This window comes from Rhinolophus ferrumequinum, chromosome 11 (assembly GCF_004115265.2).
Source record: "Rhinolophus ferrumequinum isolate MPI-CBG mRhiFer1 chromosome 11, mRhiFer1_v1.p, whole genome shotgun sequence".
Lineage (NCBI taxonomy): Eukaryota > Metazoa > Chordata > Mammalia > Chiroptera > Rhinolophidae > Rhinolophus > Rhinolophus ferrumequinum.
This window is the reverse complement of record NC_046294.1, coordinates 45,500,775-45,513,438: the sequence shown is the minus strand read 5'-3', so window position 1 is coordinate 45,513,438 and position 12,664 is coordinate 45,500,775. Positions and strand designations below refer to the sequence as shown.

The window sequence follows — 12,664 nt, the reverse complement described above, 5'->3', positions numbered from 1 at the left end:
TGGGTGGGAGGCTGGGTGTTGCCTGAGGCAGGATGCGGCGAGGAGCTGCAGGGAACTACGGGAACGATAGCATCGCGGTCACTGCGGTCACTGCGGCCACTGCGGCACAGTATCGTAACTGCAGCGTTCGCTGTGAGCTAAGCCATCTGCGCCGAAGCCAGTGACCTCGCACGCGGCCACCGGCTGTTTCCATCTCCACGTCCCCCGACACTCCAGGGAAAGATGCTAAACTCCACGGCAGCAGCCTCGCCCTACCCCACCCCTCTTACCCTTCCTTCCCTGAAACCTACCTCCTCGCAACCTCCCCGTCTCTACATCCACCCCCAACCCCCACCCCACCCTTCCATCTCAGCGCTCTCTCTCTCTCTCTCTGTCTCTCTCTCTCTCTCTGACTCTCTCTCTGTCTCTCTCTCTCTCTCTGTCTCTCCCCCCGCCGCATCCCCGGGGGCGGAGACTGTAGTGAAGGGGAGTGGGCGAGAAGAAAATCTCTAAAAGAAGAACGGAGAGATTTATTTTAGGGTACGGAGGGCTCAAGCCTGGAGGACAGTCACGCAGGGGGCAAGTCCTGAGCGGGGAGGGGGGCGGAGGTCACCTGGCAGGACAGCTGAGGACCCGAGCTGGGGGGACCCGAGCCCACGCGGGGCGCACCGCGGAAAAGCTGAGGGCAGGAGCCAAGGTTGGGGGCGGGACCAGGCGAGGCGGGCGCCTCCGCGGAATCTCAGCGCGTGCAGGTGGAGCCGCCGCGGGAGCCCGCCCGGAGGAGCGGGGCCAGGGCCATGGAGCTGCTCAAGCTGAACCGGAGCGTGCCGGGATCCGGACCCGGGCCAGGGGCTTCCCTGTGCCGCCCGGGGGTCCCCCTCCTCAACAGCAGCGGTACTGGCAACCTCAGCTGCGAGCCCCCTCGCATCCGCGAAGCCGGGACACGAGGTGGGTGCCTCCCTAAGCCCCCTCCACAAGCTCCTTCCCACTGCACCCACGACACGAATAGAGGATCCCACTGCCTCCACATTGCCTCCTCAAACACCCACACCATGCCCTCAGGGCACTCCCTCAGTCCCCAAACAGCTCCCCTGAGGAGGACATTTGTCCCCCTCAGCTCATAAAACTCCATCCCAGCTCACACAGCCTGGTGAGAAACCCTACACACCCTGGTTCCCGGGTCATACCCGGAGCTTCTAGTCACCCCCCAAACACAGTACCTTCCCCAATACACAGAGGGTGGGGAGTTAATTCTTCTAAGTCTCTCTTTTGCCTTTACATCCAGTTCACAGAGCCACAATGGAGAAGGAAAGAGAGAAAAGAAGGCAAGATTGGGAAAAAGAAAGGGGCTGTTTGGGGAAGGGAGCAGTCTGGAAGGCCTGAGTGGGAAGTTAGAGTTATAATCTCCTGTGTCCCCAACCCCAACCCCCAATCTTCCCGGAAGAGATTGTCAAACTTGAATTAGGCTGGGTGCTGCTCCGGAGAGCTGCCTGTCTCCATTTCACTCATCCTCAAATCTTCCTGCCTCCCAACATGGAATTCTTCTCAAGGTCTGAACTCTCTTTCTCTATCACCAAGTAACGTCTCCAAGTGCCTTCCAAGCCTCCCCTCCAGACTGCCTCTCCTTAGGTTTCACCATCCTAGAGCCTAGCTGGCCCCTGAATCACCCCGTGGCCACCACCCCTTCAGACTACTTCCATTCACCCAGTCCCCAAAATAACTTTCACTCTTCCCATCAGCCAACATCTGCATTTTCTTGATGACCCAGCTCAAGTTATATATTTTCTACTTCCTGTACATTTCCTTTCCCTAAATGTTTACTGGGCAACTGCTATTGTAGTCCATGGGGACATAGGGATGAACTAGACCCAGTCTGGACTGTCATCGGTCCATAGTCAAGTGCAGAGAGGAGACAAAAACCAACGGAAAAATCACAGTCAGCAAGGGAAGACCCACAAAAGGGTCTGAATTGTGGGCACCCAAAAGGATTCAAGAACTTCACAGAGGGAACCTGGGAGCTGGGTCTTGAAGTTGGAGTTTATTATGCAGACAAGGAAGAAGTGGGATTCCAGGAGGGGAAATAATGTTAAACAGAAGGAAATTATGCCAATCCCAAAAAGGGAAGGTGGGAATAAATTATAATTCAAGTACTTTGTTACCCCACAAAGAACGCATGCTTCCTCATACAGACTCTCACTTAGATTTCTATTTTATTCAACAAATACTTATTGAACCAGGGATTGTGCTAGGCACCAAAACTGACACCGTTCCTTTTTCATGACTCCAACAGTTTAGTGAATGAGACAGACAAGTAAGCAAGGAATTGCAGCACAAAGTGCCTTGAGAGAGCTGTGGGAACACAGAAGAGGAGCACCGCTAGCCTAGCCTATCGTTGGGAAATCAGTTAGCCTCCTGAGGAGGCAAAGTATGAACTGAATAAAAATAAAAAGGATGAAAGAAAGCCAGCCAAATGAATGGCAGAAAAGGCAAAAAAAAAAAAAAAAAAAAAAAAAAAAAAAAGAAAAAAAAAGAAAAAAAAAAAAAGCACTCCAAGCAGAGGAATAGTATGTGTAAAAGCCCAAAGTTTAAAACCAAGGCACTTTTGTTCAGTGTGTCATAGTTTCTGAATGCCTGAAACATATACTGTAAGAAAGGAATAACGAACACTCAGAATGAAGGTGAGCCTAAAGAGCTTTAAGACTTAAGGAGTGTCAATGTTGTCTTGAGGGCCATGGAACTACTGGAAGTTTCAGTAGTGCTGCCAGGATTCATTCTGTGGTGTAGAGGATGGATCGGAGGACAAGACATGTAAGAAAGGGGGATGGGGTGGGTGGACACTTTAGAAAGCTATTATATTACACTGGTTCTGGGGAAAGATGATACTGGCTTAGACTAATTTACTGGCAGCAGGGATGGAGAGAAGTGGATGTTTGAGAGGCACTTCTGGAATCAACAGAATTTAGCTATTTATAAGAAATGGAGAGGGAGGAAGAGGTCAAGGGATAACATCCAGGTTTCTGGCTTGGACAATTGGATAGATGTTGGTGTATATAATGAGAAGGATAACAAAGGAACAGAAACAGATTTGAAAGAGGAGATAATAAATTCAATTTGGAACACACTGAGCTCAAATGCTGGTGCAATACTTAGGTGAGGTCACCCAGTAAACTATTAAACCCAGGGGTCTGGAATCTAAGTGTGAGGTATGAGCTAGAAATATAGACTTGAAAGGTCTTTGCCTAGAGGAGGTAATGGAAGCTATGGGAATAGATAAAATTATACAAAGATTGTATAGGATGAAAATAAAAGAGGTCCTGAGACAGGACCCTGAAAAAGACCAATATTTAAATGCCAGACAGACGCAAGAAAATCCAAGACGGTTGAACATGGAGAAGATAGCAGGGATAGTCAATAGAGCAAGGGACCCTAAGAAAGCAGAATGTAAGGGATTCAAAGCACAGGTATAAGAATTGGCTTCTTATCTGGCCATAGTTACCTACACACAGTGGGATGTTATTATACAGGCTGTCAGAAGTTACCCACAAAGTCTCTGTTAGCCATGCTCACTCAGATATTACTCTCACAGGTGCTTGTTATCCAGGCTCACTCCAGTGTTACCAGTAGAAATTTGAATGTTACCCACACTATTCTGTATAATCCACACAGACTTGAGTGCTACCCATGTTCACTCAGATTCTACCCACAGAAAAACAGATGTCACCCACACTCACTCATTAATATTGCCCACATCATTTAGATTTACTCATCCATCAAACACACTCACTTTCATTTTATTATTATCCACACACAATCTGATATTACCCATGCTCACTTAAGTAACCCTTCTCCAGATATTACTCTCACACATTCAGATACCACCCCCAAAGATTCAAATATTCACTCGGGTGCTCAGTTACTTCACTCAGATTAACATCTCACTTAACATCTTAACACGTTAACTTCCCACGTCCATACTCACTTAAATACTGTCCACACATACTTGGATATAACTTCTATCTCCAACAAAACAGAGGCAGAGAGGAGAGGGCAGTCTCCAGCTTTAGAGGCACAGAGATGAAGGATGAATGAGGGAGAACAAAGCAGGTGCCTTTGTGTGCCGAGTGACAGATTCATTCCAGATTCATCAACAAGCATGTGTTAACACCTATGTGTGGGACATTATGCCAAGTGCTAGGGATATGCTGGAGAATGAGATGGACATTGTCCTCATCCTTAAGAAGCTCATAGTCTAGTGAGGGACACAGAGAATTAAACGTCATCATAATACAGTGAGAAATGCCATGATAGAGAACAGAGGAAGGAAGAGGCACTGAGATTGAGATTTGATTGGGAAAAGGAGGCAGCATGATGAATGACAGAGGAGTGTGGGAGCAGTAGCAGGCAAAGCATTTTACAGACGTGGAGATTTGGCTTCTATTCTTATTCTGCCCCTTACTTGTTGTGTGCTTTGAGTAAATTATGTCACTGCTGGGTTCAGTTCAGGGATCTCTTGTAAATAGCATTTTCTTGATGGCTATGACAGCTTCTGAATTAGTTGGTTATTTTTATGAGAAAACAGTTTAATTTGGGGGCTAAGGCAAAAATAAGCCAATATATAGGGGCTGTGGAAGAGGAAATTGCACTTCTGGGCTTTTCTCTACCCCCAACCTGGAAGGCTCTGTCCTCTCTCCCTTCAAGCTCTAGTCTCCCTCATGCTGAGGCCATGGATGTGGGTAACTAGGCCAGTTTAATTCAATTCAGTTTTGTCTGGATCTGCTTTGCTGTGATATAGAGGCCCAAAGATGTATACATCTCCCAATAGATGGTCATGCAAATCCCATCTGGGGTAGGCCCTCTGTCTAGACCAGCAAGCCTAGTGTCCTTCCTGTGACTTCCCACAGCACTCTGTGTATTCCTCAACCTCACTCCTTATCACACTGTGTGGTGATTGTTTGTTTATATGTCTGAGTTTCCCTCCTTCTTTTCATGTTCTTCTCTGTCCCCAGTGCCTCACATAAAGGGAATCCTCTATAAATGTTTGGTGAGTGAGAATGAATGTTTGGAGATCATTAAAATACAAGGCAGAAAGTAAAAAAGGTTCTAACAAATGTGTAAGGAACATGCATGAGTCAGAAGAAGGGGGGATTAACTCCAACTGAGATGTCCAGAAAGGCCTTACAAAAAAGGCGGCATTTGATCTGAGTCTTAAGGACAATGGTAAATTGGAATGCACCAGATACAGACAACAAGTTTGTGATGGGGGCGGTGGGGAGGAGGGTGGTGAAAGAGCATTCCAGACTGAGAAACCAACATGAGCTAGAGAGGAAGTCGTGAGTGCACATGATGCCTTCAGGAAACTGAGTCATCCAGCAGCTCAAGTGGGTGCATCGCGGGGAGGAGGTAGAAGCAGGAACAGGGCAGTTCTCAGAGAACCTGCATGACATGCTAATGGGTTTTAGACAGTAGAGAGTAGGTGAAGGTGGTTTTTTTTAGACAATTAAGGACATGATCTGACCTATCCCCAGGGGGGGAAGGGGTTCCAGGGTGACCTGGGCAGATCTCAGGACCAGACCCAGGGGTGCCTGGGTCAACCTGGTCAAGTAGAATAGGCTGAGAAGAGGCCTTTGGATTTAGCAGTTAAAGCTCACTGCCCTTGGGAAGAAGTGTCCTAACAGTGATGGGGGTCAGATAGGGCACTGGATTGTAAGGGGTTGAGGAATGAATGGAAAGATGCAAAGAATCCTTTCAAGAAGTTTGGCTGCAAAGAATAGGAAAGATTTGTAGTAAAGCTTGAGAAGAAACAGGCTTTTTTTTTTCTTTATCTCTCTCTCTCTCTCTCTCTCTCTCTCTCTTTCTCTCTCTCTCTGTGTGTGTGTGTGTGTGTGTGTGTGTGTGTGTGTGTGTGTCTTAAAACATACATTTATTAGCTCACAGACTTGTAGGCCATAAGTCTCGGCTCTGGGGGAAAATCTGCTTCCAAGCTCATTCTTTTCATTAGCAGAATCCAGTTTCTTGTGGTTGTAGGACTGAAGTCCCTATTTTCTTGCTGGATGTCAGCCAGAGACTGCTCTCACCCAGAGGCCATCCTCAGGTACTTGCTCTGTGCCCTTCTCCATCTTCCAGTGAGCCATAGCCACCCTCATTCCTTGTCATATGGCCCCCAGCCATCTCAAGCCAGCAACAGTGTATTGCTGGCTTGAGATGGCTGGGGGCCATATGACAAGCAAATTTCCTGAAGTTCCTCTTCTGCTGTCAACCAGGGAAAACTGTTGGCTTTTCACGGATTCATATGATTTGGTTAAGACTAGTTGGATAACCTCTCTATTGTTTTTTTATTAGTTTCAATGTACAAAACAACATAATGATTAGACATTTACACCCTTCACAAAGTGATAACCCCACCAAGTCTACTACCCATCTAATATCGTACATAGCTATTATAATACCATTAACTATATTCCCTATGTTGTACTTTACATCCTGTGACTATATATATATATATGACATTCAATATTATTTTATATGAATATCAGACGTACAGTGCAGTGATTAGGCATTTATATAATATGTGAAGTGATTCCGCCATAAGTCCAGTACCCATCTGACTCCCTATATAGTCTTTACATTAATGACTATAGTCCCCCTACTGTATTTGACATCCCCAGGACTATTTTGTGACTACCAGTTTGTACTTCCTAATCCCTTCACCTTTCTCACCCATCCCTCACCCCCCTCCCGTATAGCAATCATCAGTTTGTTCTCTATATCTAGAGACAGGCTGTCTTAAGGAAGGGTAGAGTTAAGCCAATTTAACTAAGCCCCAAAGGGTTAGAAGGGCAAGGAATTCAAGTTCACCATTTACTGAGTGCGGGGGGGTGGGGGTGTTCTTGGAAAGCAGAGCATCTGGCTGGGTAGTGGGGGTTGGGGATAAGTGGGATTGGAGGATCTGGCTGAGTGGAGGCCAGACCCCCTATTGTCACCTCTCCCTTTTCCTACCCCAGAATTGGAGCTGGCCATTAGAGTCACCCTTTATGCAGTGATCTTTCTGATGAGCGTTGGAGGAAATGTGCTCATCATTGTGGTCCTGGGACTGAGCCGCCGCCTGAGGACTGTCACCAACACCTTCCTGCTCTCTCTGGCAGTCAGCGACCTCCTGTTGGCTGTGGCCTGCATGCCCTTCACCCTCCTGCCCAATCTCATGGGTACATTCATCTTTGGCACAGTCGTCTGCAAGGCGGTTGCCTACCTCATGGGTAGGTGAGACTACCACCCTGCCCCCTTACCCCTCTCCTCTTCTAAAGTCCTTGGCAGAAATCAGGGTGTTTCCTGGTAGGGGTTGGGAATGTGCCACTAGCGAATGTGTAGTACAAGTTTCCTAGGTGACCCTTTCCCCTTCCCTTGCTTAGGGGTGTCTGTGAGTGTGTCCACACTAAGCCTCGTGGCCATCGCCCTGGAGCGGTACAGCGCTATCTGCCGACCACTGCAGGCTCGGGTGTGGCAGACGCGCTCCCACGCAGCTCGTGTGATCGTAGCCACATGGATGCTGTCTGGACTGCTCATGGTGCCCTATCCCGTGTACACCGTTGTGCAGCCAGCGGGGCCCCGTGTGCTGCAGTGCGTGCATCGCTGGCCCAGTGCGCGGGTTCGCCAAACCTGGTGAGGGTGCCCCTTACCTACACCTGGAAATTCCCTTCTCCATCTCCATCACATGCTTAGAACCATTCCCAAGAATCTTCCTTTAGCTGCTCCAAGAATTACCACTCCAATTCCCTTTCCGCACCCACCACCCTAAGATTCCTATTTGGGGACCTTCTGCAGTTTTCTAGCCCTTCCCAGCAGCAAGTCCAAATCCTACATCTGTCTCTAGGGCCTGATCACCAACCCTAGAAACATCAATCCTTGGCTCTTCTTCCACCTGTAATTATAGCTGACAGAGACCCGCATGGTTGGTCTGTGCTCTGCCTCCAGGTCGGTACTGCTGCTTCTGCTCTTGTTCTTCATCCCGGGTGTGGTTATGGCAGTGGCCTACGGGCTTATCTCCCGCGAGCTCTACTTAGGGCTTCGCTTTGACGGTGACAGTGACAGCGAGAGCCAGAGCCGAGTCCGAAGCCCAGGAGGGCTGCCAGGTGGGGCGGGAACAGGTGGGTGAAATCCAGAAGGGGCGGGGCTTTGGAAAGGGGCAGGGCCTAGGGGGGTGGGGCGAAAAGGAGTCAGAAGAGAGGCTAGAAATGGGGGGCAGGTGTGGGGTTGGGCTGGAGGTTGAGAGGACTGCCATCTGCTCTGAGCGCCCACCCTCTGTGCTCAGGTCCTGCTCATCTAAACGCGCGTTGCCGGCCGGAGACCCGGATGGCTGGCGAGGATGGTGATGGCTGTTATGTGCAGCTTCCGCGTTCCCGGCCTGCACTGGAGCTGTCGGCGCTGACCGCGCCCACTCCTGGGACAGGATCTGGCCCCCGGCCTGCCCAAGCCAAGCTGTTGGCGAAGAAGCGCGTGGTGCGCATGTTGCTAGTGATCGTTGTGCTTTTTTTCCTCTGTTGGTTGCCAGTATACAGCGCCAACACTTGGCGCGCCTTTGATGGCCCTGGTGCCCACCGCGCGCTTTCAGGTGCTCCCATCTCTTTTATCCATTTGCTGAGCTATGCCTCTGCCTGTGTGAACCCCCTGGTCTACTGCTTCATGCACCGTCGCTTTCGCCAAGCCTGTCTCGATACTTGCGCCCGCTGCTGCCCCCGGCCACCACGAGCTCGCCCCAGGCCTCTTCCAGACGAGGACCCTCCCACCCCCTCCATTGCTTCACTGTCCAGGCTGAGCTACACCACCATCAGCACACTGGGGCCTGGCTGAGGGGTGGGGGCAGAGTGGGGACTGAGGCAGGACAGACCAATTCCTACAAGCACTGACCCATCCAGACACACAAGAGACACAGACCAAAACTGACACAAAATACTGACAGCCAATAGCGTGGATTAAACCCAACGCACAGGAAATAAACCAAACCCCCCCAAAGGAAACGAGGCACATTCTTGACATGGCACATCGAAATGGCACTGACCTTGGACATACCCAGGCACAGCGTCCCTAGCAATGGATTATCCCTCCACAGTGGGAGCTCTGATGGGTGACTTGCCTCTCATACACGTAGAGTAACGGCACTAATTGCTATAGGAGCCTGGCATGGGGCTGACTCCTGAGATGCTCCAGGCTGCCGCCAGTTTGACCTCACAGTGCCCTTCCCCAATCAGCACTGGAAATACCATCCTCATCTCACACATGCCTGACCAAAAGGCTGGTTTGCACTGAAAAGTCCCTTCATTCCTTTCCAGTTAAATACTATGCCCCCGCCCCCTCCTCCCTCACCTGACCTCTTCAAGAAATAACAAATGGCTTGGCTTCCTCCTAAACTTCCTTTCTGGACTTTTGGGGGGCAGGTGAGGCGGCATGGGGTTTTGTGATCTTCCCTGTCAGTTCATGCACAGTGTGACCCCCTGCCAGAAAGCCCATGATCTGAAGCTACATGAGGCTGTGTGTATTCTCTCTGGGTTGTCATCCCAGACCCACCTACACACCAGTGTCAGATAGGGGTGAGGGTGGGAAGTGGGATATCCATAATACATCATGAGTCCTGAGCACGTTTTCCTAAAGTGATGCCATTGTTACGGTACTATACTCATGTTAATGGATGCTTATTAAAATTTTAATGAAAAAATAAAAGAAGCTCTGTATAATGAGACTCAGTTTATTCAATGTGTGTTTGAAACATCAGAGATCAGACCATGACAGATATACAGAAGGTACAGAAGTTAATTAAAAGCTAGGGCTTTTTAAATGCATTCTTCTCTAGTAGCAGAACCTGGTCAAGCTTCTGCCCCATAGAAGCATCCCTTCTGGCCAGCAGTGACAAAGGGTGTGTGGGCGAGGTGGCGGGCATCAGGGGGAGGAGGCTGGACCTGAATAGGAGTCCCACAGCTCAGCCTCCCTTTTGACTGTAAGACTGATCCAGCCCCAGAGAGAGTAGAGACAGAAACATCACCCCATATACACAATGACAAACAGGGAAAAACAGATGACCTCACCAAGGGAACATACATGGATAATCAAAGGTATGGTATGTTGGGAGAGGGCTTCTTTGACATCATCTTGTAACAGATAGGCAAACTGAGACCCAGAGCAGGAAAGAAAACTGCTCAAGATCATACAGTAAATTAGAGCAAGACAGAAATAACCCTATTGAAGTAGACGCTGAGCTAGAGATGGGAAAGTAGCCATACCCATCAAGGGGTAGCCAAGTTTTGTGGCACCTGGAGCTTATAACATTTGAAGTCCTTTTTAAAGAAAAGGAATACAAAATTACAGATATAAAATTGCTAGCACACTGACTAGGCCCTTGGAAGAGGCCTGTGCAAGTGAGGAGCCTGGAAATTTAAGCCTCATTAGCTTCACAGCTAATAATGCCTCTAAAATCCACCCACTAACTACCCTGGACAAAGACTTGAGGGAGCAAAGGACAGTGAGAAAGGAGAGAGGGTCTTCTGTTTACCATTGCTGAAGCAGCTTCCATCCATCCTTCCAACGGTGCTCTGGGCTACAAGAGGCAGGAGGAAAGAGAAAAGGAGAGAGAAGGCGTTCCAAGCTGTCAACCAGGACAGTGCTGGTTAAAAATAGAATCCCAGCTGGTCTGAGGAGCTGAAGGCAAGATATTGGGCCTTTCTTTCTCATACCAATTTTTCCAGAAGGTGGAAGTAATGCTGCCCATAGACTTCACTGCCCTCCCTGCCGCCCATCTCCACTATCATTACCATCCCTTCTGAAGAGATGCAGCCTTGGTGAGCCCCTCCAGCTGGGACCTGGGCTCCTCATGACCACCAGATGGCAGTGGGGAGCCCAGTGAGGGAGGACTCCGTCCAGCGTCAGCATGCAGTGTAAGGTCAGGTACTACAGGGATGGGACTAGCCTAGAACCTAGCACATAGGCATGGCCGGTATAACCCCATTTCACACACTGGGCAGCCCTTTAGTCTACGAAATACTTACACATCCATCATTCCTCCCTACAGCCTATCTAGTTACTAGACATGGAATGTTGGGAGTCTACCATCTATTTCCCATCTCTTGAAATGTGACGAAACATTTCAAGTCCAGATTTATTTCGCTGCCTTCATGAAGTCTTGCTTGACCCCCCTAGCAAAACTCATGAGCTTGTACATTACTTACTGCTTTCTCTCTTCTATTATATGAGTAGTTATTGGTGATCCTGCCTGATTTCCCATATTGGACTGGGAACAACATGACGCAGTGGGAAGATGGCTGAGCCTGGGCCTACGAGTGATAGAGGGGAGTGGTGGTGAAATCTAAAGCTTCTCGGTGCTACATGACAGGCGTTTTATATACACCAATTCATTTCATTCTCAGAACTCTTCTACAGAGCATTTCTCTTCATTTAACAGAAAAGGAAACTGAAGCTGAGAAATTTAGGTCCTGCAGCTTGAATGAAGGCAAGAACTAAGTTCAGGTATCTGCCTCCAAAGCTTTTCCTCTTTCCATTATGCTGTGTTGCCTTCTTTCAAGCCTCAAAGACCTGGGTTCCAGTGGTCCTGCCTTTTAAAAGTTGTGGATTTGTGCAAGTTATCTCAGTGAATCTCAGTCTCAATGAGTTACATTAACTCCTGTGACATTGTGATTTTTATAATAAATATATATTCAGTCATCATCCCTGTTCCATTCCTAGCACAGAGCTCCCAAACCCTTAGAATTCTCTAAGTGTGGAGAGCCACAAATGTGTCTTTTGTTATGTTAATGAGGTGTCTTTTGGAAAGCCCCTAGGTCACCTAAGGATGGAAACTTGTTGCCAAAGGAACCAACTTTGTGATTAGACGGTTGGAACTTTCAACTGCACTCTACAACCTCCAAGGAGGGGAGAGGGGCTGGATGGAGATTGAATCGATAGCACAATGCCTAATGATTTAATCAAGCACGCCTGCATAACAAAGCCTCCATAAAAACCCTGAAGAACTGGGCTTGAAGAGCTTATTGGTTGGTGAGCACATGGAGATTTGGGGGAGAGTGGTGTGCCTGGAGACGGCTTGGAAGCTCCGCGCCCTTTCCCCGTACTTTGCCCTATGCCTCTCTTCCATCTGGCTGTTCCTAAATTATATCCTTTTATAATAAACTGGTAATCTAGTAAGTAAAATGTTTCCCTGAGTTCTGTGAGTCACTCTAACAAATTAATCAAACACAAGAAGGGGATTGTGGGAACTTCCAATCTATAGCTAGTCAGTCAGAAGCATGGATGACAACTTGGACATGTGATTGGTATCTAAGGGGGAAGGGCGGGGGGGGAGTGTCTTGTAGGACTGAGACCTTAATCTGTGGGATCTGACACTATCTCCAGGTAGACAGTAGCAGAATTGAGTTGAATAATTTTCAGACACCCTAAGCAAATTGCTCGGTGGTATGGAAACACACAAACACACACACACACTGTAATTTGTGTGAGAATGGTAACTGCATGCTGCCATTTTGAAAATTAAGGCAAAGCTCAAAAGTGCTTATCATTGTACCAGGCACAGAGCATAAGAAGGGTTAGACTTGAGGTTGCCTCAAGACCAACATAAAGGAAAAACACCAGGAAACAAGGCGCTCTGCAGACAGAAGATCATCCCTAACTGAACTCTGAGTCCAAAGGGAGG

General features: G+C 48.4%; 1 protein-coding gene across 2 annotated transcripts; it reads left to right on the top strand.

The window, feature by feature from the left end:
- The first annotated feature begins 733 nt into the window (after positions 1-733).
- On the top strand, positions 734-8,920 carry CCKBR (cholecystokinin B receptor). Of its 2 annotated transcripts, none has more exons than XM_033121842.1 (5): positions 734-927; positions 6,981-7,232; positions 7,386-7,635; positions 7,948-8,105; positions 8,285-8,920. In XM_033121842.1, the coding sequence occupies exons 1-5, from the start codon at positions 777-779 to the stop codon at positions 8,821-8,823; spliced, it is 1,350 nt and encodes a 449-aa protein (XP_032977733.1). In that variant the 5' UTR covers positions 734-776; the 3' UTR covers positions 8,824-8,920. The 2 variants fall into 2 exon arrangements, with proteins under 2 accessions (XP_032977733.1, XP_032977732.1); XM_033121841.1 differs by having other exon boundaries at positions 777-927; positions 7,948-8,120; positions 8,285-8,823.
- Positions 8,921-12,664: the final 3,744 nt, after the last annotated feature.

What these genes read in the sequence shown, in the direction of transcription:
- CCKBR (XM_033121841.1), top strand. Translation starts at nt 777, where the DNA reads ATGGAGCTGCTCAAGCTGAACCGGAGCGTGCCGGGATCCGGACCCGGG. An exon ending in CCGCGAAGCCGGGACACGAG is followed by an intron (nt 928 to 6,980) that starts GTGGGTGCCTCC and finishes TTCCTACCCCAG; the next exon opens with AATTGGAGCTGGCCATTAGA. An exon ending in GCCAGGTGGGGCGGGAACAG is followed by an intron (nt 8,121 to 8,284) that starts GTGGGTGAAATC and finishes CTCTGTGCTCAG; the next exon opens with GTCCTGCTCATCTAAACGCG.